At 40.9% G+C, this 25,461-nt stretch overlaps 1 protein-coding gene across 12 annotated transcripts in view; it reads right to left on the bottom strand.

Moving 5' to 3' along the window:
- myo9aa (myosin IXAa) overlaps positions 1-25,461 on the bottom strand; it is a 155,279-nt gene that overhangs the window by 25,619 nt on the left and 104,199 nt on the right. For 8 of the 12 annotated variants that reach the window (XM_054771678.1, XM_054771671.1, XM_054771675.1 and 5 more), the window contains 11 exons: positions 21,667-21,788; positions 19,958-20,099; positions 17,176-17,371; positions 12,574-12,693; positions 11,843-11,887; positions 11,217-11,292; positions 4,136-4,276; positions 3,812-3,851; positions 3,582-3,704; positions 1,404-1,484; positions 1,104-1,214 (listed from right to left, as the gene is read on the bottom strand). In XM_054771678.1, coding sequence (XP_054627653.1) covers positions 1,104-1,214; positions 1,404-1,484; positions 3,582-3,704; positions 3,812-3,851; positions 4,136-4,276; positions 11,217-11,292; positions 11,843-11,887; positions 12,574-12,693; positions 17,176-17,371; positions 19,958-20,099; positions 21,667-21,788 — 1,197 coding nt within the window. The remainder of the gene's footprint in view (positions 1-1,103; positions 1,215-1,403; positions 1,485-3,581; positions 3,705-3,811; positions 3,852-4,135; positions 4,277-11,216; positions 11,293-11,842; positions 11,888-12,573; positions 12,694-17,175; positions 17,372-19,957; positions 20,100-21,666; positions 21,789-25,461) is intronic. The other 4 variants (XM_054771677.1, XM_054771682.1, XM_054771679.1 and 1 more) reach the window with 3 other exon arrangements.

Consider the following 25,461-nt stretch of genomic DNA (forward strand, 5'->3'; position numbering starts at 1 on the left):
TCTCTGTAAAATGTGTTTTGCGTTCATACTTTTGGGTATCTGCAATGGATTCATTGGATTTACATGATTTCTGTTGGGAAAAATGTATTCGGTTTTCATACATATATCGGTTTTCATCGGACCTTTTGGAATGGATTAATGACAAAAACTGCTCCACTGTACTGCAGATGCAAAAAAAGCAATGACAGCCTGAAACACATTCATCACCATGTAGGCTTGAAATCATTGTAACGCATCTATAATACCATGCAATGATTTTGGATTTGAGCTGTATCAGCAAAAATGCCTTCTGGAGAAGAATTTACCACCCTAGTCTTGCGGAAAGCTGAATGTCAAGTACCAATCAAGATTTGGGATTTTGAAGAGTGAGACTGATGGTGCTTCTGGCCTGCACATGCTTGAAGAGGGAAAAAAATGTTAATATGATACACAGCTGCACCCCCTTCACTGGCTAATCTTTAGCTCATTGAGGCCTTTCTTGCCGAAGAGCTTTTCTAAACCACAGATAACCATCAATTTTATATATAAATTAGTCACATAGATCACTGCCTAGCCTGTGGAAACAGATGAATAATGTTTTCTGTGGCTGGAAATTGGAGACATGTAGTCTTTCTGAATATGCTGTTATAAAGCCCCGCTTCACCCAAGCAGCACAGTTTGGTTCAATTCAGTACAATACACATTTTTGCATCATTGTCAAAATTTGTGAAGGGTACCAAAATACACATCTAGACACACTACCGTATTGTGACTGGCTGTCAGAGAATCGTTGCTTTCACCTTTTTCAAAAGAAAACTGGTCTTCCTGGACTAAATAGCTACATGCAAGAACAAAGAACTCCAGTTTGTGACATATTGGTCTTTGTTAGTAAATACAGCAGAATTGTATCACACTGTTATGATGTCACATAGGTGAAAAAGCATTCATGCAACATACACACCCCATTGTGCACATGCAATCCAGATTAGGATATACTGTACTGTATCATTGCTCACTGCACTGTAATGACCTGAATTGAACCGTCCTGCTTGGAACGGGCCGGACATTAGAAAGTGCTTTGATTGTCATCATAAAGTGGCAGCAAACAGTGACAGTGAAGTTACCTTAAAGCTGTACTTGATGTTGTAGCCTGATTGCCGGATGCGCACAGTCTCCAGCATACCTGTATAACGCAGCTGCCTCAGCACCAGGTTGTCATTAAACCGCAAGGGCAGCTGTGAAAGGGAAAGTAGAGGAAGGGAAATGACACAAGAGGGAGAAACAGGCGGTGGAGGGTGAAGAGAAGAACAGGAAATGATCAACAGCTCCCGAGGAGTTCCAAACTTCAAGGAGAATGAAAAAAATGCTTTGAAAAACTAAACAAAACAATCAAGTGGCTGCTGTCCAAGTTGCTCGTGCTTTACCTTCTCAGCATTGGAACGGATGCACTTGACAAAATAAGGCTCAGACTGACCCAGGGTCTCCATTAGCTTATTGAGAGAGGCCTGCAGAATGGGACACAAAAACAAGACATCAAAATTAAACCAAAAAACACACTAAAGTATGATTAGCCAGGCTGGGGTTGTGCTTCTTTGCGTTTAGTAATTGCCGGGAGGGGGCTTAGTTAGAGTATATAATATAGTTGTGTTTTGTCAAATGTGCTAATAAACTAATTTTCTTCAAGATAAGATGGTGAAAACCGCATGTAAGCATTTGGCTTGTGTGCTATTTCATGTGCACTTATTCATTACTGAGTACAGTATGTGTGTGAGTGTGTATGTGTCAGCTGTAGGAGGAATTCAGCCTCCTCCATGGGAGATTAAAGCAATCAGTGCAGCACAGGATGTGGGAAGTGAAGTCATCCACGCACTGGGGCCAGCAGCTCTCACTGCACCGCTACCAACAACCAGCACTCGCAAAGAAGTCTGAAAGTCAGCAAATAGTAGCTTGTGCTTAGCTTTCTTCACTGAGAATGCCCTTGAACTTATACAATTCGGAAGTTGAGCAAAATTTTGAGGAGAAAAACTGTTAAAGTTGAACAAAACTCCAAGTTGATCCCATGTCAGGCATGATATACTGTATCTCACAAGGCTTTAGCTGCGATCGGTTGCCGACCAGTCCAGGGTGTACGCAGCCTCTCGCCCAAAGTCAGCTGGGATAGGCTCCAGCATAACCCTGAGACCCTTGTGAGGATAGGCGGCATAGAAAATGGATGGATGGACAAGGCTTTAGCGCAGTATGCATCTACACTGCGCCCACAATTATTAGGAAAGTTTCATTACTGATGGTTAGTTTTATTATTTAACAATACCAGTGCTCTTTATAAACCTCTAACTTGAATATTAAAGGAAGTGAAAGTGAGGTTTTGGTTTTTGTTGAGACTACTGTATCTCTGTGTGCACAATTATGAGGCAGCTATTAGTGTGCAGAATTATTTGGCAAAAATATTCCCATGTCAGTACTTTATTTTCATTTTTTAAGGTCAGAATGATAAAAACAAACAACACAAACTTTACAAATACATATTTCTGATATTTCCAAAAATAAATCAGTGACCAGTATAGCCACCCTTCTTTTCAATAGTACGGAAAGGCCTTCCATCCATGGAGTCTGTCAGTTTCTTGATTATTTAACCATCAACTTTTTGTGCAGCAGTAACCAAAGCCTCCCAGACACTGTTCAGATAGGTGTACCTTTTTCTTCACTGTAAATCTTACATTTAAGGGCCCACGAGTACTCAATAGGGTTTAGGTCAGGTGAGCAAGGAGGTCATGTCATTATTTTTTAAGACCTTTTTAAGACCTTTACTAGCTGGCCACACAGTGGAGTGCTTGGATGTATGGAAATTTACTGTAAAGTGTGTGTTTCATTCACAGCTACATGGAGGGAATGCCGTCGCTTATTAATGACATTTTGGCACTTCATTATGCCTACCAAGCGTAAGGCAGGCCCTTCTGGTGGAAGTGTGCTGAGAAAAAAAAAAGCAATCACTACGGACGTAAAAATAGACATCATCAGAAGCTCTGAGAATATTGGCAGCACATTTGGTCTTAGCCATTCAACTGTAACATCTATCCTTAAGTATGTAAAAGGATCTGCTTGTCACTGTCACTGCTTAGTTTAGTTTTAGTTTGAGCTTAGTTTGAGTTTTCCTCAACTAAGCAACATCATGGTTTATTACTGATATGGAAAAGGTTGCTTGTGCTCTGGATGGAAGACCAGAATCAGGGTGTGCCAATGAGAATTTGAAAACAAATACATGTAATAATAATAAAATAAAATAAATGAAAACCTCATAAATTTCCTTTTCTTAAATTCACAGACATGATTTCATTCACCTCAGATTTTGAGGTAGGAGTGTGAACGTCATGATGGCTTTCACACTAAGTAAGCAAATACAAAATGGAGGGGTGACTTCACCCGCCATCCGCTTTACGACTGCTTTATGACACACCCTGTTTTTGTTATATTCACAGTTGGAGGGAGATTCCACAGTGAATAAGTGAATGGGAAACTACAGCGCTGAAAAACAGTGCACTTTACTGCAACAGACTGTTCAAACATTTGATGTGTGTGTGCATGTGTGTGTTTTTGTTTCTGACCTGAAACTGTGCACTGATACTGGGTGGTTTCTTCTTCTTGTGGAGATGAAGCAGCGACTTGGTGATACGGTCATGAAGCGTCAGGTTGCTGAGGTACTTCAGTGACTTAACATTCAGTAAATGCTAGAGGCAACAATCAAGGCAAGGCTATGTTTAACAACATGCCAGAATATAGGGCTCCTATTGGATAGAAATACTGCAAAACAGTGAAAGTAAAATTGTCTACTTACTTTTGGAAGAACTGGCTTGGCTTTGTAGTTTTTGTTCCTCCTGTTTATGAAGAGTAAAAAGAGAGTCTAATGTATAAATAATGATAGTCAAAAATTGAAAAATAATGAAAGACGGGTCTTCCTATATTGCTTAATAGTGTATGTATCGCTATAACATCGCTTTTCCACTGGCACAGAGCTAGTTACAATAAAACACCTGAAGGATCTTTCAGTAGGGAAGATCTCTGCTGACAATGGCTTTAAACTGGAGTCTTTCCAACTAGCAGTATCCATGAAAACACACAGAAATATCAGTACTGGTGTACAATAGGAGAGGATGCTTACATAAGGATGTCATGGGCTCGCTCCAGAAGCTTGCTGCTGGCAGAGTTGACAAAGATGCCGTCTTCATCTGCTGTGGAGCTGCTAGATGATAAGCGGCTCTGACGACCCACACGCCCGTTCCAGCCAGGGGTTGGTGAACACCTAAAGAAAAAAACATACACAAAATCCTATTATTTATCTTTTTGTTAATAATATCTTCATGTTTTATCAATAATGTTTTCCAAAATAAAGTGAACCCTAATTAAACAGAACATATATCCATCCATCCATCCATCCATCCGTTTTGTACACTGCTTCTCCTAATTAGGGTCGCGGGGGTATACTATGTCAGTTGACTTCGGGCAAGAGGCGGGCTACACCCTGGACTGGTCGCCAGCCAATCGCAGGGCACATATAGACAAACAACCATTCACACTCACATTCATATAAATATATAGTGGAATATGAATTGGCTAGCCACAATATTAGGTACACTTGTAGAAGTGTTGTAAAAGTATACAACAGTACAAAAAACAGAAAAAAAATTACAATGACTTTAATACAACATCGATTTAACTAATATCCTCTTACAAGCAACATATAATTAATATCTTGTGCAACTTACTGGCTACGTTTTACCAACATACTTTCTTTTATGAGTGCTTTGGTGCCGTGAACATACCGTCTAAGTATCCAACAGTACAAGGAGTAAAAAAGTGCATGCTTTCGTGACAATCAACACATCGCTTTACTGATATTTAAAAATATATATTTCTTAAGAGAAAATTGTATCATTTTCAGTATCATAGTAGATGTGGTCACAGGAGCTGAAATCTAATAAACTAATCTGGATATAATTCAGCTATAATTCATGCATGTGGCAACAATATGGATAACATTGAAAAATTCACTTTAACCTGATAACATATCACAATGAAATGTCCTTACAGTGGGTTGTAATTCATTGGGCTTATGCAGGATCCAAAACAAATTTTGCATCTGGATGGCACTAATGTCTTTTAGTATTTCGGTCCTAAATCATACAGTAGCTTCACACACACAATGATTTCCAAAGATGTTTGCTTTGGTCTTAGGTCTGCATTCTCAGAATGCGCTTCTTTGGCTTTGTTTCCCTGGGGGAACCTGTAATGCAACAAATAGGTAATCAAGGTAAACAGTGTACCCCAGACTCATACTTAAGGCCTCAAAATGAAAGTTAAATCCCCCACAAAGAAAACATCCAGGCAGCTGCTTCAAATCAATCAATCATTAAATTGTACTTATTTGTAAAGTTCATAAACTTGCAGTAGTGCAATAAACCAACAAAATAAAAACATTTTTCCCACGCACCACTTCTAATATTACAATTTTGAGTGCAACTGGAAGTGTCAGGTAAGTGTTAAAGGGACGGTGTCCCCAACTGCCTTGAGTGTGCCAACATTTGAACATACTGAAAACATTAGATCCCCCTCCTCTTGCTGCTTTGACAACGTAAAGTCTACCCAATTTAACAGGCGTGCACACAGTTATGTTTGTTGTCAGCTAATGATGACAATTTAGCAAAGTTTTGATATTAACATTAGCTATCACTGCATTGTAACCACAGTTACAAACACAATTTACCTGGGGGCCGCTGGAGGTAGAGTCTGAGTGAGGCTGGGCCGCATCAAGTATTGGGAGTAGTGCTGGGAATCTCGGGGTACCTCACGATACGACACGCGATAGATACATGGCTCACAAAAACAATAATATCTTGATACAGTAAGAGGGTGAATCAAATAAATAAATAATTTCACAGTTTATATTTTGCTGCATTCAGCTGGGATAGGTTCCAGCTTACCCTTGACCCTAATGAAAACAAGCGGTATAGAAAATGGGTGGAATTTTTTTACCACCTTTTTTAAGTGACTCACTCAATGTTAGTTCAGTGTAGGCTTATGAGTGCATCCAACGAGTAACATTGGCTTGCGGCAGGCCCTATTACAGTAATCTTTGAAGACAAGTCGCGGCCGCAAAATGTGACTCGGCGGGCCGCAAATGGCCCACGGGCCACGAGTTTGAGACCCCTGCTTTAAAACCATGGAACAACAGATATGACAAAAAACTGGGAAAATTAAATCATAAAAAATGGCAAAGTTAATGTATCCCCAGTGTCCGGAAAGTACTGTCAATGTAGTACAGCAGATGAAGAGGGGGAGGTAGTTGTTGCTTGGGTTGGAATTTATTCATTGTAAATGTTTTACCAAATAAATTCAAGATCAACTATCTTGTCATTGTGGTATTAGACAAAGCTTAATGAGACCTACTGACTCTTCATGGAAACTTCAGTTTATGATCGATTACATTGTTTCTGTTTGCTAGCTGCAAGATGCAAGTGCACTGATTTATCTTGCAGCATCCACAATGCCAGCAGGACCTCCGTGCACATGAACTATGGCAGCCTGCGAAATTGTGAATTATGTGATGAAATCATGAGGCTCCAATTGTCTGTGTGGAAGCATAACTTTCAGCTGTTAGTCATTGTGTAGTTTCTGCATCATTCAGAGCATCATCACAGAACTACACACTGCCATATGCAATAAAATGTAAGCATAAATCATCTGATTACGTCACTCTAAAAAACTATAAGATGAATTTTCCCCCAGGTGATAATCACCTAACGCAAAGGGTGGTATACAATATGGCTTTTATGTTGACCGTTTACCCCATGGGCTCTGTAGGAACCCCATAAAGCAATACAGTGAGCACTGTGCTGTCCAGCTGACAAGCACCCTGTTGGGACTGAATATTTATCGCACCCTGGGAGCTTGACTTCAATACATAGCTCTGAATTTACATCACTAAGGAAGCAGCTGCTAGATTAATTTGACGAGATGAGGGTGTGAGTGGAAGAAAAGGAGACAAGGAGGGGGTGCAGAGGTTGCAAATCACATTAAGGAGGGATTTAACACCCACTGAGTGTGTCTAACAAAAGTGGTCTTGGGCGGGTGACTTGCGACAAGTCACGGTTGTGAACTGCTAATCTCACGGTTCAGAAGCTAATTAGGGGAGCAGTGGACCCGAATCTCAGTGGGACAGTCTGAGAGCAGCAACCGGGGTCACGGCACAGCTAATGGTCTCATCTCATCTTCACAGCAGTTCACTTCTGTCCCAACACCCAAAAGGTGTGATCATATATCGAAATGAATACTTGCATATAGGACATGTAGACAGGGAATACAGTACATTGGATCTCTGCACATTCGCCATTCAACAGTCAGAATCAAAATCAGAATCAGCTTTATGAGCCAAGTATGCTTACACAAACAAGGAATTTGACTTTGGTTAAATTAGCTCACTGTACATACACACAGACACGTAAGAAATAAATCAATAATTAAGAAGTAGTTAAAGGATAATATTGAGAAGGTTTCCTCCTGAAGTCCACTGTCATCTCTACAGTCTTGAGAAGGTTCACCTCCAGATGGTTCCAGAGGACCATTTGGTCCACCAATCGTCTGTATGCAGACTCCTCGCCATGCCAGATGAGACCGATGACTATCATGTTGTCTGCAAACTTCAGGGGTTTCCCAGAAGGGTTCCCTGAGGTGCAGTCATTAGTGTAGAGGGAGAAGCGCAGTTGAGAGAGAACACACCCTTGAGGGGCGCCAGTGCTGGTGGCCCAGGTGCTGGATGTGATGTCCCCCATCCTTTCAAGCCTGGTGTAGAAGGTGTTAAAATCGTTGGCGAGTTGGGGCTTTTCCACAGGGTGGGGGAATGGTCTCCTATAGTTGGTGATGTCCTGCAGGCCTCTCCAAAACTGACGCAGGTTTATTTGCAGCGAAGCTGTTTTTTAGTTTCTCATTGTAGCTCCTCTTAGCTACCGTGATCTCCTTTGTCTCCAGTTTTTGGTCTGGTCTGTAGAGTCTACAGGCAGACCAAAAACTGGATCGGATCCTCTACAGCACATGTGTCAAACTCGTGCCCTGGAGGGCCGAGACGCTGCAGGTTTTCTCTCCAACCAGTTTCTTCAGCAGGTGATTTAATTGATGAGCTCCTTCCCTCAAACTGAAGGTGTTGATCATTAAAATCACCTGCTTTAGTGACTGGCTGGAAAGAAAACCTGTAGTGTCTCGGCCCTCCATGGCACGAGTTTGACACCCCTGGTGTAGAGGATCCGATCCTCACTTCTGTAGGCCTCCTCCTAGGCCTGTCGCACCTCCCTGAGTTTGAGTCTGAACCAGGGTTTGTTGTTGTATGTGCGGAAGGTCCTGTCACAGTGTCACAGAGCTCTCCGAGGTCTGAGGCTGCAGTTTCAACAACACTCCAATCAGTGCAATTAAAGCAGGCCTGTAACTCCTGCATTGACTCATCTGTCCATTTCTTCACTGTCCTCACCCCGGCTAAGAAGTTTTTAATTTCTGCTTGTGGGTCAGGATGAGAAGGAGCAGACAGTGATCAGAGAGACCTAAAGCTGCACGAGGAACAGAGCGATAAGCGTCTTTTACAACTGTGTAACAGTGGTCAACTATATTAGCGTCCCTGCTGGGAGACTTTATGTGCTGTCTATATTTTGGAAGTTTGTGGGTGAGATTTGCTCTGTTAAAATGCTCAAGTATGATGAGCAGAAAGTCAGCCAGGTAATGTAGTGCCGCCAATGCGCAGGCTTGAGGTGGGATGTAGACACCTATCAGCACAAACAAGGAGAACTCCCGCAGAGAATAAAAAGGTTTGCAATTAATTAAAAAAAACGCCTCTAAGTGAGGGTTGCATGGTCTCTTTAATACTGTGACATCTGTACACCAGCCTTTGTTTATGTAGAAGCAGATGCTGCCTCCTCTCACCTTCCCCAAGAGCTCCGCTGAGGCGGTCCGCTCATAAAAGTTGAAAACTCGGCAGCTGTAGCGAGCTATCCGGGTTGTATTCACTGAGCCAGGTCTCAGTGAAACACAAAGTGACGGCTCGACAAGTCTGTGCTGATCTTTGAGTGAGGAGAAGCAGCAGTTCATCCATCTTGTTTGCCAGGGAGCGGACATTCGCTAGATGTAGTGACGGAAGTGCCGTGCGTAATCCCCGCTGCCTCAGACCCCATCTGCGTCTCCTACGCATCCCATAGAGAGCCGCTGCGTCTCCACCAAGAATCTCCACAAAACTTTTAGGATCAATGAATAACAGTGAAAAAACTCCAGTAGAGGAATGTCCAATGTTTATAAATTCCTCTCTGGAGTGTTTGAGCAGCAAGGGCTCACAAATAACAGAACAAATTCACTCCAGATATTTGGTCAAATTTTTTCTGTCCAAAAATAGGCAGTTTTTTTCTACTAAAAACACATCTCATCCACCATTTGGGGGTAATAATTTATAAATACGTGATTATACAGGATTATACAGAAGCACTAGCTTTGATAGTCAATCTGGCCTACAAAACTTGCAGAAAGGTGAACACAAGTTAACACCAGAAAAACACTCGGAGAGCGCAGACCTCCACCAAGCACCATAGTTCCCGCCACATTGTGATTTACACCATAAATATTAGTCCTAAATTTATTTTATCTACATATTTAGATTGCTAATGTTAGCATGCTCGCAGTGCTAATGTTAGCATGCTAACACATAGCATAATAGTGGTAAGTGTTTATATAAGTGTCTAGCTATGAAAATGGCTATGCTATACTATGCTAATGTTAGCATGCTAGCGATGCTAACACTAAGTATTTATATATGCCTCTAGCTATGAAAATGGCTAAAAATGCTACTATGCTAATGTTAACATGCTAGCAATGCTAACATGCTAAAATTACCATTCTAACTTAACACCTAACATGCAATGTACCGGGAAGGCTAAATGTCCCCAATGAGTTGAGAATTTAAACTTTGGAACGGTCTCAATCAGTTGAGAAACGTAGAAGTAGTTAGAACTCTTTAGATCAAAGGCATTTTGCATTCCGAAAAATGGGAATGTCAAAAAAAGTGGGAATTCTTGCTATGTGGAAAATGGCTTGAATGTCCTTAATTAGTTGAATGCTTTGATGTTGGAATGGTCAGAAACATGGTGAGAAACATGGAAGTAGCTAGAACTCTTTAGATCAAAGGCATTTTACATTCTGTAAGAAAAAATGTGGGATTTTTTGTGCTGTGGCTAATACCATGAATGTCCTGACTTTGTTGAATGAGTTGATGTTGGAATGAGGTGAATTGGGTGACGAATGTCGAATTAGTGGTAGCTAATAGAGGTTTTAGGGAAAAGTGTGATTTTTAGACAATTTTTTAATTTTTTTTTCAGTATAAACATAGGTACCTTGCTGAAAAAAACAGCACAGACCAGCATGGAAATTTTTAATTACAGCAGTTTTTTTATTGCAAATGTTGATCTGAAATCAGGGGAGAATGTCTATGTTGTTTTATTTAAAAATGTAAATATCCTCTGATTTCAGCCTCTCAAATGTGAATATTTTTTGATTTCCTTAGTCATCCATGAAAGCGGGCCTATTATTTTTGCGTTTTAGGCAAAACAAGCTCTCTCACACACATCAGCTTTAACTTTGAAAAACAGTGATAAACCTGTTTGACTCTTTTCTGATACTTTGAGGACCAAACCACAAATTTTTTGTGTTTGGTTCATGTTGATTTGGTGCATCTAAACCAGGGGTGTCAAACTCGTGCCATGGAGGGCCGAGACACTGCAGGTTTTCTTTCCAGCCAGTTACTAAAGCAGGTGATTTTAATGATGAACACCTTCAGTTTGAGGGAAGGAGCTCATCAATTAAATCACCTGCTGAAGAAACTGGCAGCGTCTCGGCCCTCCAGGGCACGAGTTTGACACATGTGATGTAAGGCCTCACCCATTACTCAATTAATCCAAACAAGAAGCTTCAGATTAATCGTAAGAAAATAATCATTAGTTGCAGACCTACTTTAATTGGTCTCTTAGTCTGAATTGAACTCCTAAAAATGTTTGCAACATATTCAAATTTATTGTGTATTTCCTCCAAAAATCCAGTCTTTATGGTTATTTCTTTGGCAGGAGTCTAATGGTGTGATTGAAGAACAGAAATGTGATGTTGGAAGTTGCCGGTGCAATACAGTTTCTCACTAAACAGCCCACTGTCAAACTCTGACTTACCTCGGCAATTTCTCATTGATGGAGTTGCTCCCCTGAAGGTCTGACAGTGGTGTACGAGGACTCCTTCTGCTCACACCTGGTCACCAACAGACAGCATGATGTGAGCATCACATCATTCAAAATCTATGTTGCAAGTCAAAAGTTTGAACACACTTTCTAATTGCATCGCATGAGCAAGTGTGTCCACACCTTTGACGAGTGTTATAAATCACTGCAATCAAAACAAAGAGACTTGAGTGTTATTAGTTTGTGTTATGAGCCTTTTCAGTACATGTGATTTATTACTGACAGAAAAGACCCGTGGAGGTTAAAATAAGTTACTCTTGTTAGTGTCAAAATAAGGAAGATCAAGTTGTGTGTGTGCTTTTGTTCCTTTAATAATTTTGTGTTTACTAGTAGTTATTGTTCTCATAACATTCTCATTACCCAAGATGTTAAAATGTGAAAAGTGGATGAAAAAGTGGATTCAGGTTTATTCTAAAGTGTGATGGCAGAGCGGTGATAAGCTTACAATTACTACAGGAAATTATGACAAAAAATGTGCCGGAAAATCAAAGAACTACGGCATGTTAGCCTAACTACAAATCATTTAAGAACAATTTATCAGATGACTTATAACGCTATACCGTTTTCAGTGTCATCAATTTGTACATTTTCACTCTCATCGGAAGCTGTAGGACAGCACAAAACAAAAAGACACAAACACATTTTAGCATCATGAAAACAAAAAGACTGACCCATGAAAGAGGCATGTGATAAACCCAGCTTGTCTATGTGTACTGCACCATATGTAATAAAGTTGGTGGCAGTCATACATACGTGTCCCAGCAATCACCATCACCGGCATGTGTCATATGAGCAACATTTGAATTTAATTGTGCACTGTGGTGGACAAGCAACTACACCCAAGGCCAAAAATGTCAAAAGGGGACATAAAAGCAGTGCTACAGTGTCTTGACAAAGCACTAGCAACATGCACTTCTTTACTAAAAGTACATATTCAGAGTAATGATGGATGAAGCATGCCTATGAACACCATGCACAGAAAAAGAGTTAAAAACAAAAGCATGTAGGTATGTAATGCAAGAGGGAGAAGGAAGACAGAGGAAGGGGAGACCAACAAGCATCTAGTCTAACAGAAAATGAGGGCTGCAGATAAAAATCACAAAGCATTAATACATAAAGCTTTGTGAATTATTGCCTCGTTATAGTTTGGTGTCATGATTCTGATCTCTTTTGGCTTGATTCGATGTGCAGTACAGTGCAGTTATGTCAATGTTGGTCGGCCTCGTCCCTTATCCCAAGTTTCCCAGGTTATGGTCTGACAGGTAGGAGTTCTTGTACTTGGCATCCTTACTGTGCTTCTCGTCTTTGCATCTCTGCAGGATCTCTAAGCTTCTCTGATGCACAGGGTGCTGCAGAAAGCTAAAACTATCCACACTTTTCAAAACTGCACAGGGAGCAGCGTCATCATGCCCTTTGAGAAGCAAAACAAAAGAAAGAGGAGAGAAAGAAAGAAACACAAGGAAATACAACACAGGAAAAGAGAGACAGAGAGAGAGAGAGAAATGAAAGATTAGACAGTGGAGAAAAAGAGATGCAATTGTCTACCAGAGAGAAACCTGTGCAGGAGGGAACGTGTGACATTGAAAACTATATCTCACTGCTGTATGGCAGTCGTGAGATGGTTGTGTTTTCTGTTCTATTCTATGGATTCCCTGGATAGATGCTCAAACACACAAAAGGCATAAGTACTTCCATGTACTCTTTGTTATGGGTTTCATGTAAAACTCAGCTTGCATACATTTAATTGAAATTATTAGTATTATTTGTATGCCTATGCTAGTGATGTGCAGTCAGGTGACGCTCAATGAAAAAAAACAAAAACGAAAAACAACATAAAATAAATAGTAACATTCATTTATTAAACTTTGTCATAATTTTTTGGGATAATTCAAATCCTTTAACATTTCCTTTGAATTTGCACGATTCCTGATAAAATAAATACATGGCAGGAAACTGAGATGAGGCTGCGGCGAATCTGTTCCCTCAGCTTAAGTGTACGAGCTGAGCCTACCCTCTTGCACATCACTTGGTGCACATCACCAAGGGCACTGAATGGCAGATGGCGCATGTCAGTTTCTGATTGTCAGCATGTTGCCAATGCAATGTCTGCAGAAGCATTTATTACACACCATGACTTTCTACAGCCTGTGGAAGGTATTTAAGTAAGTGTGACATATTTACATACGGGTAACATTTTGTAGTTATTCTTGCTAATTGGACAATACAATCCAGAGAAATGTCACATGCGGAGGGGCTTCCTGTACTCCAGAAGGAGCGGGGTCTGCGTGAGCTGGAAAGCGCTTGTTACTGCTGTCCCTCCTACAGAGGAAAAGCCAGTGTTTTTTGACAGCAGCACCAGATACAGCTAGATTTAGTTACAAGTCAATGCATTATCAATATTGTTATGTTCTGCTGAATGAATGAATGAATGAATGAATGAATGAATTTGACTTCCAAAGGATTATATATCCAAGCTCAACAGAGGGTGATCAGACTTTTACAAGAAAGTATCCTTTCCCTTGAAAAGGATAGAGTGCATGTACTTGTACATGTACATGTACATGTACATGTACAAATGCAAGGTTAAGACTACAAACGTTTTACAGTTAATTAAAAAAAGCAAAGATTTTTAACAGAAGTGAATGATTCTCTTCTTTTCCTTTGCCATCCTCTTAACGAGCAACCTGTACTACCATAAGAAAAAACTCCAAAGGAACCTCAACGCATGTCACTGGCCTATGTATAATAGGATATGATACTTCTTCTGGCGAACTCAAATTTAGGTAAACTACTGGGTTAATGTAGAGCGCTAGACAATTTTAAATATTAACATTATTTTGCAGGAATGCTCGAGAGAACTTTTGTTGTGTGCCACTCATCTTCACTTGGGACTTGTAAAACAGGAGTTTTTACTCTAAACATCTGCATTTTACATCTCAGGAAGAAAAATCATGCGGGTGCACAATGGACCATCTGATGACATATGACATATATCAAATACAGCTACAGAAGGAAAGCGGCATTCATGTAGACAGAAAGTTTACAGAAAGAGTAACAGCTAGAATATATACATAGCAGCCATATGATTACAGAACATAGCGCAATTACTAAAGAACAGCAGTTAAAGAAGGAAATATTATGACATGGACTGTTTACATGACATTTGTTGGCTTGAAATCTGTTTCTCTTTTCTGTTTCTGTTTGCTTGTGACAGACGCTCATTTGCTGAAACTGCATAAAATGCAAGATTCAGAAATAGGGCAAGCTGAACTAAATACTGTAATGCCCCTTTAAGGGGCCCTATCAGAGGCTATAGAATGATACTGTATCCCAGTGGGACACTACAGTAAGTTTCTTTGAACAAAACACCCCATAAATGTCAAGGTTGCGTACAGGGTAAATCTGTATCCTTCTCCTCTTTACCGAAATACTCAATTTGGCAGCCTTCTCCCCAAATATTGGCTATAACTGGCTGACTATTGGAGAATCTGGCGTCAAACCCGTGCTTTATTCATGAAACAAGAAGTAGTCTGAGAAGTAATGAGAGGAAAGGAGCAGTGAGGTGGGGCTTTAGCTCCCCAGAAAACAAAAACTCTTTCCATTACTGCCTTACTCTGGTTTCTTGGGAAACCATGGAAAGATACAGTACATAATTTTCACATCTGAATTCTGGCTACCATTTTCAGAAAAAAGCCATTAAAAGTACTGAGCAGTGGTTGCTGATTACTGCTGGACACCCAGATCGTTGCCATACATGGACTTCCTAAAGTTGTGATGCAAAATGCTTACAAGATCTCGTGGACATTCTACTACCTGACCCGTAACCAATTAAGCAGTGGCTTAAATATTAAACCAAGGACAATTTAACATACACACTAAACTTACAATATGGCACTTCCACATTATGTAGAATATGAGTACAAGATTTTAAACATATACATAAGTCTGAAAAGTTGGAAATGTAGGATAGGGCCCCTTTAACCTCAGCTTTACGTGTGATAGCGAGTCACTATTCTTATTTAAGCACGATATAATATTTTTCTATGCCCCTTATTATGTGGATTGTCAGCATCACTAACATCTACCATAAATTCCAGTGTATAAGCAGCTACTTTTTTCTCAAACTTTGAACCCTGTGGCTTATACACCGGTGCGACTAATATATGGCCAAAAACTACTCCTATGATACCTGGTGTGGTTACGTTCGAATCTCATGACATCTCCTATACTTCAGAACTAATACTAATAATTTAAATATGTATTTTGGAAAAAGCTATCCCAAAGATAGTCCACCATAAGGGCAAAAAAAAAGTTTAGGAAACAACCAACAAAGGCTGAGAAGCCACCGTTCTCTGCATTTGTTAAGCCTGTTGCTCTAGCTCAGTTGTGCTGGGTATGCACACGCTGCAGTTTACAGTGAGCAACAACAAGCACAATTTATACTAAAACCAAATGTAAAACATTGTTGAATTATACAATAAACACCATATATATACTGCCAAGATTGCAAAGCCTGTTATGTTAAATTAAAACAAAAAAAGAGGGGACGTATGAATTTGTGCAGCGATTGCGTTGTTGACACATACCTGCATCCGCCGGGACGCACTATGATGACTCAAAGGCAGACCGTGGTATCCCTGGACCCAATGTACCGTGGTTCTCATGAAGTCCAGAGGATAACTCCAGCAGAAATAATGTGTAATTTCCAGCAATTTCACAAGTGACCCTACGTAAACCTTAGGCAATGCACGTAGTGCCACAGGTGTACACGTCATATCCGCTCACATACACTACCAATACATAGAAATACAGATACAATAAAGCATATAAAACAAAACATAATATGCCGTGTTGTTCTATTGTTCTCTATCCATCTAACACTGACTACCAAAAATAAACGACCAGATGTAGACCTTCTTCTTCTTCTTGTTTATGGTGGGTCGCAACCAACGTTTAGGTGTATACCACCACCTACTGTAGTGGAATGTAGACAAGGTGCCCAGTTGTAGACGCGGTCTTCTTATTTTTGATTATGGCGGGTCGCAACCAATGTTTAGGTGCATATCTCCACCTACTGTACCGGATTGTAGATGCGGTGTGCACATGTGCCCGGTAGTCACAATCGTCCGTCATAGAAAACACACGTAGAAATGGATATGATGCCGCTTTCAAGTTAAATGCAATGGATTTGGCTGCCAGACAAGGAACTATGTGCAACTTTTGCACAAGTCTTACACAGATCCTTACAGCGTGGAGCAGAAAAACCACCATCTTCAACGGGTTTCGGAAGGCTGGGACTACTGCCAGGAGGACACGGAGAGCAGACAGAAAGAGAGAGACACAGACGATGTGTGTGATGAAGGAATTATGACGCCGTTCAATTCTGACACGGACGAGGAAGACTTTAGCGGTTTTAGTTTCCAAGAGGACGGCAATGAATGACTTTTCTTGAATGCTATTGTTATCTGAATTTCTCTTGGAGATAAATAACGTATGTGTCTATCTATGTATCTATCTTGTTACTTCGTGCACTATTCAGCACTGTTTAACTAACTGTACTGTTCTGCACTGTTTGGGAAAAAAAGCATCTATTTTATTAAAAGTTTAAAAAATCGTTCTGTGTAAGGGCTTTCTGTGCACTAAATATCCCATTTTATGACGTGCACACCTGTGAGTTAGACACCTGTGCGGCTTATGTGTTAAGAAATCTGTTTTTTCCTCGAAATTTATTGGGTGCGGCTTATATCCCGGTGAGGCTTATACACCGGAATTACTGGTACTCTGTCCCGTACGCCTAATTTTAAATGTATTGTACATTCAAAACGAGGTTTAATTGTGTCAGGTGTGGTGACAGTCTATAGCCATCTGTTATAAACTGTCTATGTGGACTCACCAGCCTTCTTGTGGGTGTGCCTCTTTCCAGCCTGTCTGAGAGCCACCAGGGCTCTGAAGTAGGCCCGCAGTACTGCCCAGCGGAAGGTGGCTGACGGATCAATGCCGATCAAACTGCAGATGAAGGCATTCTTACTGCTCTTCAGAAGCGCCACAATGTCTGGCCGCATGTGGTCTGTGTTCTTCTCCCTAAAGTCCTGTGGCGTGTCAGACAGAGAGACGTACCGTTACAATATGATATAGTTGTGGTCTGAAAGGTTCCACAACTTATTCAAACCTAAGAAGGCATTATTAAGAGTATGTCACACAATGGGTTGATATCGCATGCAGCTCACGACATGACATTTCAACAGGCAAATACCAACAGAGCTACAGATGAAAGAATCAAGAACTTAATTTGTAATTGTTTCAAATATTTGAAATTTTAAATATTGCATGCATTATGACAAGTGTCCCCAACCGGTCAATGGATGGGGCCGAACCAGGCCGTGGGAAATTGTCAGGGACGATGCAAATTATTATTATTTTTTTTAATTAACTTTAAAATAAATCCATTTGTAAATAACTACATGAAACTTTATGTAAATGCATTTTGGAAATAATCGACGACCCGTCCCACTTTGTCCGACGTCGTCCTTGAACGCACTGTAATTGTGTGTGCGTTTGCTAACTTTCTCCCAAGCTGCACAGAAGGACTACTACAGTAAACTGTATTTTCCCCATTTTTTTCACCTCATATGTGCTCCCAAATGCTGATAGTATGCGGGATACATAAAGGTAAGGTTTGATGACGTTATTGAGTGTTAATGTGCAAATTTGTTTGGTGCACAACCTCATGTTAATTCATGCTAGCACAGTGCCCGTTACCACACAAATCAAACAGCGACATTATAATCTTCGCCCTCAAAAACAAACGGCAGGCTCGCAGTGGTGCATGGTGTGTCTGTATCCATTTTGTGCTTTTAATTTGATGTTCTTGTCATAGTTTTACACAACACATAATAAATAACAAATTAGATCACAATAATGTACGATATCGGTATCAGCCGATATGCAGGGATATGATATTGGAATTGGATTGGAATTTGTATATATATTTGCATATAATGATGAACGAAAGGGCTACATGAACATTTAAGGTTACTTTTATCTTCACTGAAGACATAATCTTGCCAAAGACACAATGTGGCAGCGAGATCAACAAGGACACCATCTTTATGTTTTCACTATTGATCTCCCTGCCACATGGTGTCTTTGTCAATCACATCTTCAATGAAGGTTACCTTATATAAGTAACTTTAAAGTGCTCATGACACCAAAACATATGTTAATCTTGTTACTTCCGCCTTGAAAAATAGCAGTGAAAGACATACTGTATTTCCTCTGTTAGATGTGAGCCTGAATGTTTAAGTATTCATCATTTTCTATCATTTCTGTCACTTCTACTGGGTCTGGAGGAGGTGGAGCAACCGGACCATCCCATCTCGAACCTTTGCTTCACTACAACGCATTATCTGATATTATGCTAAACTTCTCAGTGAATTTCTGTTGTTTGTTAAATATTTTTTAACATTGTGCCCGCTCGATGTGTTGAAGGCTTTTGCTGGAACACTTGAGGAGCCGGAGTAAGGTTCTTCACATTTCTGAAAGACACCATTCGCCTCATCAGATGCATCGGCAAACTTTACGGGACAAATGTTACTGTCCCGTAGATGGAAATAAAAAGTCAAAAACCCAGAAGACGTCGACCATGGAAAAACTTTCCAAGGTGGCAGTAAGTCCATCTACATTTATCATGCTAATAATGTATGCTCCATTGTAGCCAGCGGCTATTAGCCATGGTGGCTAATGCATTGCTAATTCCTATCTGACTTCCTCCAACACGTTAGCTAGGCAGCTAATGTGGTATATGTTGTACCGTGCAACAATAAATCCTAAAGGCCGTCTTTGATTTCAGCGTCACTACAAATCTTACAATAATATGGGTTTTCATACCAGTTGCTTACTAAACAACACTGTTTTATCATCTTCAGCTCTGTGAAGTGTGCAAAGAGCCAACTGATAGCTGTCAGTGGCTATCACTGCCAGTAAAACATATGATACTCCTCACAACACAATATTAGTGAATGTTATTATTGTTGTGAATATGTCACTTTCTTCACGTGCGTTCCTAAGTGTTCTAGACCTGAATTTTTAGACAAAACATGGCTTGCTGTCACTCGTCTTTCTATCCTATCTTATAGTAGATCTGTCAGTTTCAGTCAGTAAATCCATATTTTTCTGCATTTGTTTGAATTTGGTTCCTGGAACGTGTTCAGGACGTGGCGTCACAGCCAAGATGGCGTTGGTTTACAAAACTCGCCGGGGGGGGCGTGTCAAAATCACCACTTCATTTTACTCCTATTTCATAGTTGGTTATCTATGACAGTAGTACGACAAAAATGTTTTTTAAGGGAGTACTTTCATTTTGTTAGTTTTTTTTCAAACTTTTTTGGCATTCATGCAAATTGTTTTCTACATGTAAAACTAATTGTAAAACTATAAAATCATGTTTTGTGTTAACATTTTTGCCTTTCTAGAAGGGGTTAACTGGATTTACATGATTTCTTATGGGAAAAAGTGATTCATTTAGCATTTTGGTTAGAGTCAGACCTTCTGGATCGGATTAATGACGCTAACTGAGGTTCTATTGTACCGTACAATAAATTGGAGACGTGTGTAATTGTAATTTTCTGTTCTCTCCATTTAATTACAAACAGATGCAAAGTGAGGACAACACTGACCTTGACACCATACTTGACCTTGCCGGCATAGTGCCGGATAATGAAGGCAGGCTCCATGACTGCAGGGAACTCAATGTAGCTATTCCCCTCATGCTGCCGCTTGAATTTATCCAATAAAGTCTGGTTGGTGGCTTGTGGGAAGCTAAAATCAAAGAAAAGTTTTTAACACGCAGCAATCTTGGCAAACTGCACGGCAATGTGTTTTAACATCTGCACTGCAAATTAATACATTGTGAGGAGGAGGTCTGAAAAGAAAATCCGTTTACAGCCACGTCACAAACACATACTGCCAAAAGACACCAAATTCTTGATTTGTTAATTTAACATGACATATGAAAAAACATATTCCATCCAGACCATGAAAGACAAGCTGGTTGAAATAATCTCAACCTTAACCAGTCAGACATCTTATCTCCTGACACTGCAGTCATCTAAAGTCATGTCTATTGCTCCCTTTCATATCAAGAGCCAGAACTGTTGCGGAAAATCAACAGATTACAGGAAGAGGGAAGGAATGAGACACCAGGGGCTTTGAAACGGGGTGAAATGTGAGCTATCAAAACAACACAGGCGCATTGCATAGCAGCTATTCAGAGCTGGAAGAACTTCAGTATCCATTCTGAAGGATAAGTGTAGCTGCTTTCGCTGTCATATTGCACAAAATCATAATTTCTGTTCCAATTCACCCTAAAGGTTTTTGATGGTGAGAGGTAATGCCTTAAAGGACCTGAAACACAACAGAGTCTTTCCCCAGCGGCTTCCACAAGCCAATTGTCAAAATGTCTTATGAAGATCAGGGATACTCACACTCATGCCGTGCTGGACTTGGGGCAATTCCCCCTCCCTCTCCTTGCCTCCACTGGTCAGCACTCACGCCGAGCATTCGTGCTACGGCCGTTTGCTTGTCCCATCACTTCTAGTCTGCTGTTTTACAGCAATTTCTTATGTCTTATTTCGAGTCATTCTGATTATTTCAACTGTGGAAGGCGTCAACTGTCATTAATTACTGCAAAAGGATTGATCGCATTGATTCAATTGGTGATTGGTGGATTGCGACAGCCGTTTTCAGTGGGGTCGTGGGGTCTTTGCCAAAAATAAAATGACCAGATGTCCATGAATGCACCTTGCGTCTGTGCTATTCGCTTGCTACGCCACCACGAGATTCGTGCCATGTTGATGGGTGGTTTGGTCAAGCTTTGAGCGGGAGCGAAAGGAAGGCGCTGTCCGTTCAACACAAATCTAGATGGCTTGGTATCTAATGGAGAAGAGTGCAGCTTAAAGCGAAAGCTCATGTTGTGTTGCATGGGGATAATCCGCTCACAATGAAGACTATACGACGAGTACGACGATACTGTTTAATGCCCAATTCGACCTTATGGCCCAGGCAGATGGGTGGTCTACAGAAGAAATGGTCGTCCTATTATTAAACTTACCTACTGAGTGTTCAATCAGAGCAGAGTACTCGCTTGATTTCTAACTTGTTGTTTCACTTCTAATCCAGGTCCAGTGCAAATGCTGTGATTCAACTCCCTAGATATACCATGTACTGTACTGAAAACCTTCAATCATACTTTTCTTTTCAAATAATTTTGAATTTGTGGATAAAAACTGGCATTACTGCAGCAATTCGATACAAATGCATTGATTATTTGTTAGTTCTCATATAAAAGGAGCACTATATGGTATATTCCAAAAAATAGCTGACTCACTTGCACTCTTCATCCAGCAAGTGGAACAGAGCTGTGGGCTTCTTGCTGATAAGACTGATGCAGCCTGTGTTGTCAATGTATTCAATATTCCTCCAGCTGATGCCCTCTGCCCTGTACTCCTCCTACACAGGACACAAACAGTAAGCACAGCGTTCAACAAAACAATTAGTGTAAAAAAATAGCTTTTGGTAAAACTGAAGGTATCTCATCCGGTTATGTACAATAATAATAATAATAATAATAATAACTGCAGAGAATGAACATGAATTGGAAGACTTTAAGAATCACATGTAGCACTGAAAATCTCAAACTATTAACTGTCATCTACAAAATGCAAAACTAAATTTAAATCATTCTAAATGATATAAGTTAAAAAGCCAAAAACTTCCTTCCCCCTGCCAAAAAACAACACATACATACACACACACACACACACACACACACACACACTTCAGATCTTTCTCAGTCTCTTGATGGTTTAATTTTGACACCAACTGGCCTTCCATCTGCATGTTGTTTTTAAGTTCATGGGAAAGAGCTTTAGTCAATAAAGACCATAATCTAGAGAAGTTTAATAAAAATCCCTGACGTCTCCATTTCTCTGGTTGCCAAGTAATTATTCTCTTCAAAGCCACATTCTATGCTGTGGACAACCAGGAGTGAATATTCCAAAACAGAAGATGTTACATAACAATGGTAATTTATGCATTTTTTGTGCCGTTTAAGCCTCATAAGTGTTGTGAGGGTATGCTGAAGCCTATCCCAGCTTGAGAGAGGCAGGGTACACCCTGGACTGGTCAACATCCAATTGCAGGGCACATATAGACAAACAACCATTTACTCCTCCCACAGAAGAGAGCCTTAAGGAGAAAAATGCAAAAACAAGAAATGGAAGTGAGACAAAAAAAAACTTTTGAGTCAGTAATTTATTGTGGAAGTGAAATAGTTAGCTGATCAAAAGTTGAAGACTAAAGCCTTTAAAATTCCAAAAGTCCATTGAACCATAAAATGTGGTTTCAATGTCCTTTTCTGTCAGGTATTCACACTGTCATGACCTCTGGATGGCAAAGGCAAAAAAGCTTTCTCTCTTTGAACGCGGTCTGATTGTTGAGCTGCATAAGCAAGGTCTCGCAATCATGCCATTGCTGCTGAGGTTGGACGCAGTCAGACAGTCATTTGTCTTTATGAAACAAAAAAGTCAAGTGGTAGACCAAAAAATATTTCACCAGCCCTGAGCCGGAGGATCTGACTGGCCATCCGCCAAGACATAAGCCAATCCTCCCAAATGAAAGTTGTTACTGGTGCCGAGTATAGTCCGATAACCATCAGACGACATTTGCGAGAGAAGGGTTTTAAGAACAAAATATGTCTTCAAAAGTCCTCGTCTCCTTCAACGCCACAAAATGGCTTGTTTGTAATTTGCACAGAGCATCAAACACAAGACATTCAAAGGTGGAACAAAGTTTTATTCTCTGACGAGAAAAAAATTATCCTTGGTGATCCTGATGGCTTATAACGTTACTGACAAGGTGATCCCACCTGAGATGTTTTCCACACGGTACAGTGGAGGGGGTGCCATCATGATCTAGTGTGCTTTTTCCTTCAATGGAACAATGGCGCTTCAGGTTGTGCAGGGGCTTCAAATGACAGCTGGCTATGTGGAGATGTTTCAGGGGGCATCCCTCATGACTGAAGGCCCTCATCTGTGTGTTAATGACTGGCTTTTTCGAAAGGACAGCACTACAGTTCACAATGTCAAAAACTCCTTGATGGCAGGGCCCCAGGGGTGGATGAGATCCGACCGGAGTTCCTTAAGGCCCTGGATGCTGTGGGCGTGTCTTGGTTGACACGACTCTGCAGCATCGCATGGAGATCGGGGGCGGTGCCTCTGGATTGGCTGACCGGGGTGGTGGAGGGTGTGTTCCAACGATCATGAGATCACACTTCTCAGCCTTCCTGGTAAGGTTTATTCAGGGGTTCTGGAGAGGAGGATCCGCCAGATAGTTGAATCTCGCATTCAGAAGGAGCAGTGTGGTTTTCGTCCTGGTCGTGGAACTGTGGGCCAGCTCAACATTCTCGGCAGGGTCCTTGAATTGAGGGGTTCTGGTTTGGTAGCTGCAGGATTGGGTCTCTGCTTTTTGCAGATGATGTGGTCCTGCTGGATTCATTGAGCCGTGACCTTCAACTCTCACTGGATCGGTTTGCACCTCCAAGACCGAGTCCATGGTTCTCACTCGGACAAGGGTGGAGTGCCATCTCCGGGTCGGAGATGATATCCTGCCCCAAGTGGAGGAGTGTAAGTACTGTGGGGTCTTGTTTATGAGTGAGGGAAAGATGGAATGCGAGATAGACAGGAGGATTGGTATGGCGCCTGCAGTGATGCGGACTCTGCATCGGTCCGTTGTGGTGAAGTGGGAGCTTAGCCGAAAGGCAAAGCTCTAAATTTACCAGTCCATCTACGTTCCTACCCTCACCTATGGTCATGAGCTTTGAGCTTTGTCATGAGGACAAGATCGCAGGTACAAGCGGCCAAAATGAGTTTTCTCCGTAGGGTGGCTGGGCTCTCCCTGAGAGATAAGGTGTGAAGCACTGTCATCCGGACAAGCTCGGAGTAGATCCATTGCTTCTCCGCATTGAGAGGAGCCAGATGAGGTGGCTTGGGTATCTGGTCAGGATGCCTTCCGGACACTTCCCTGGGGACGTGTTCAAGGAACGTCCGACCGGTAGGAGGCCTCGGGGAAAGACCCAGGACACGTTGGCATGGGAACGCATGGGAATGCCTCGGGATCCGCTAGGAGGAGCTGGATGAAGTAGGTGGGGAGAGGGAAGTCTGGGCTTCACTGCTTAGGTTGCTGCCCCCGCAACCCGACCTCGGATAAGCTGAAGAAGATGGATGGATGGATGGATGGATGGATGGATGGAAATAAGCAAAGGATAATAGATGACTTCAAAGATGTACAGCTTGAGTCTATATCCTAAAATCACCAGACCAAGCAGAATAACAGGCCACTGCGCCACACTAATTGATAATATATTCACTAATGATTTTGACAATAACACAACTAGTGGTCTGCTAATGAAAAACATTAGTGACCATCTTCGAGTGTTTAAAATTTACAATGAACACGATAAAAAGAGAAAGATGGAAGACAAAAGGACTTTCCAAAGATACAAAGGGAAAAGTATCAATGCTTTTAAGAAAGATCTGGAAGAACAAAGATGGGAGTGTGTGCTTAAATGTGATGTGGATGAAGCATATGAAACATTTCTAAATATTTACATGGGGTTATACGATAAGCATTGAGAGAATTGTCTGAAAAGCAAAAGAACAGAAATCAGCCATGGATGACAAAATGCCTGTAAGAAGAAAAACAGATGTGTAATAAAAAATATCATAGTCAATCACTAGACAAGAATAAAAACAACATTAGAGCAACATGGGACATCCTAACCAGTATTATCAGGAATGGTACTAAGAAAGCAGATTACCCTCAATATATTACAGATGGAAATGCCAAAAATAATGATATGAACGAGGTAGTTGAAATATTAAGTAACTACTTCGTAAATATTGGACCAAAAAAGGAAGAAAGGATCACAAATTCCTTGTAGTGGAGGAAGGTAGTGAAATTGTAAAGAGGAATCCCAACTCCATGTCCCTCACTGATGTGACAAAAAAGGAAGTCATTGATGTTGTCAATAAATGTAAAGCAGAAACATCAACTGATTGTAATGGAACTAAAATGGAAACAATAAAAAGGGGCATTAATGAGATCGCAGAACTGCTGACGTACA

This window comes from Dunckerocampus dactyliophorus, chromosome 3 (assembly GCF_027744805.1).
Source record: "Dunckerocampus dactyliophorus isolate RoL2022-P2 chromosome 3, RoL_Ddac_1.1, whole genome shotgun sequence".
Taxonomy (NCBI): domain Eukaryota; kingdom Metazoa; phylum Chordata; class Actinopteri; order Syngnathiformes; family Syngnathidae; genus Dunckerocampus; species Dunckerocampus dactyliophorus.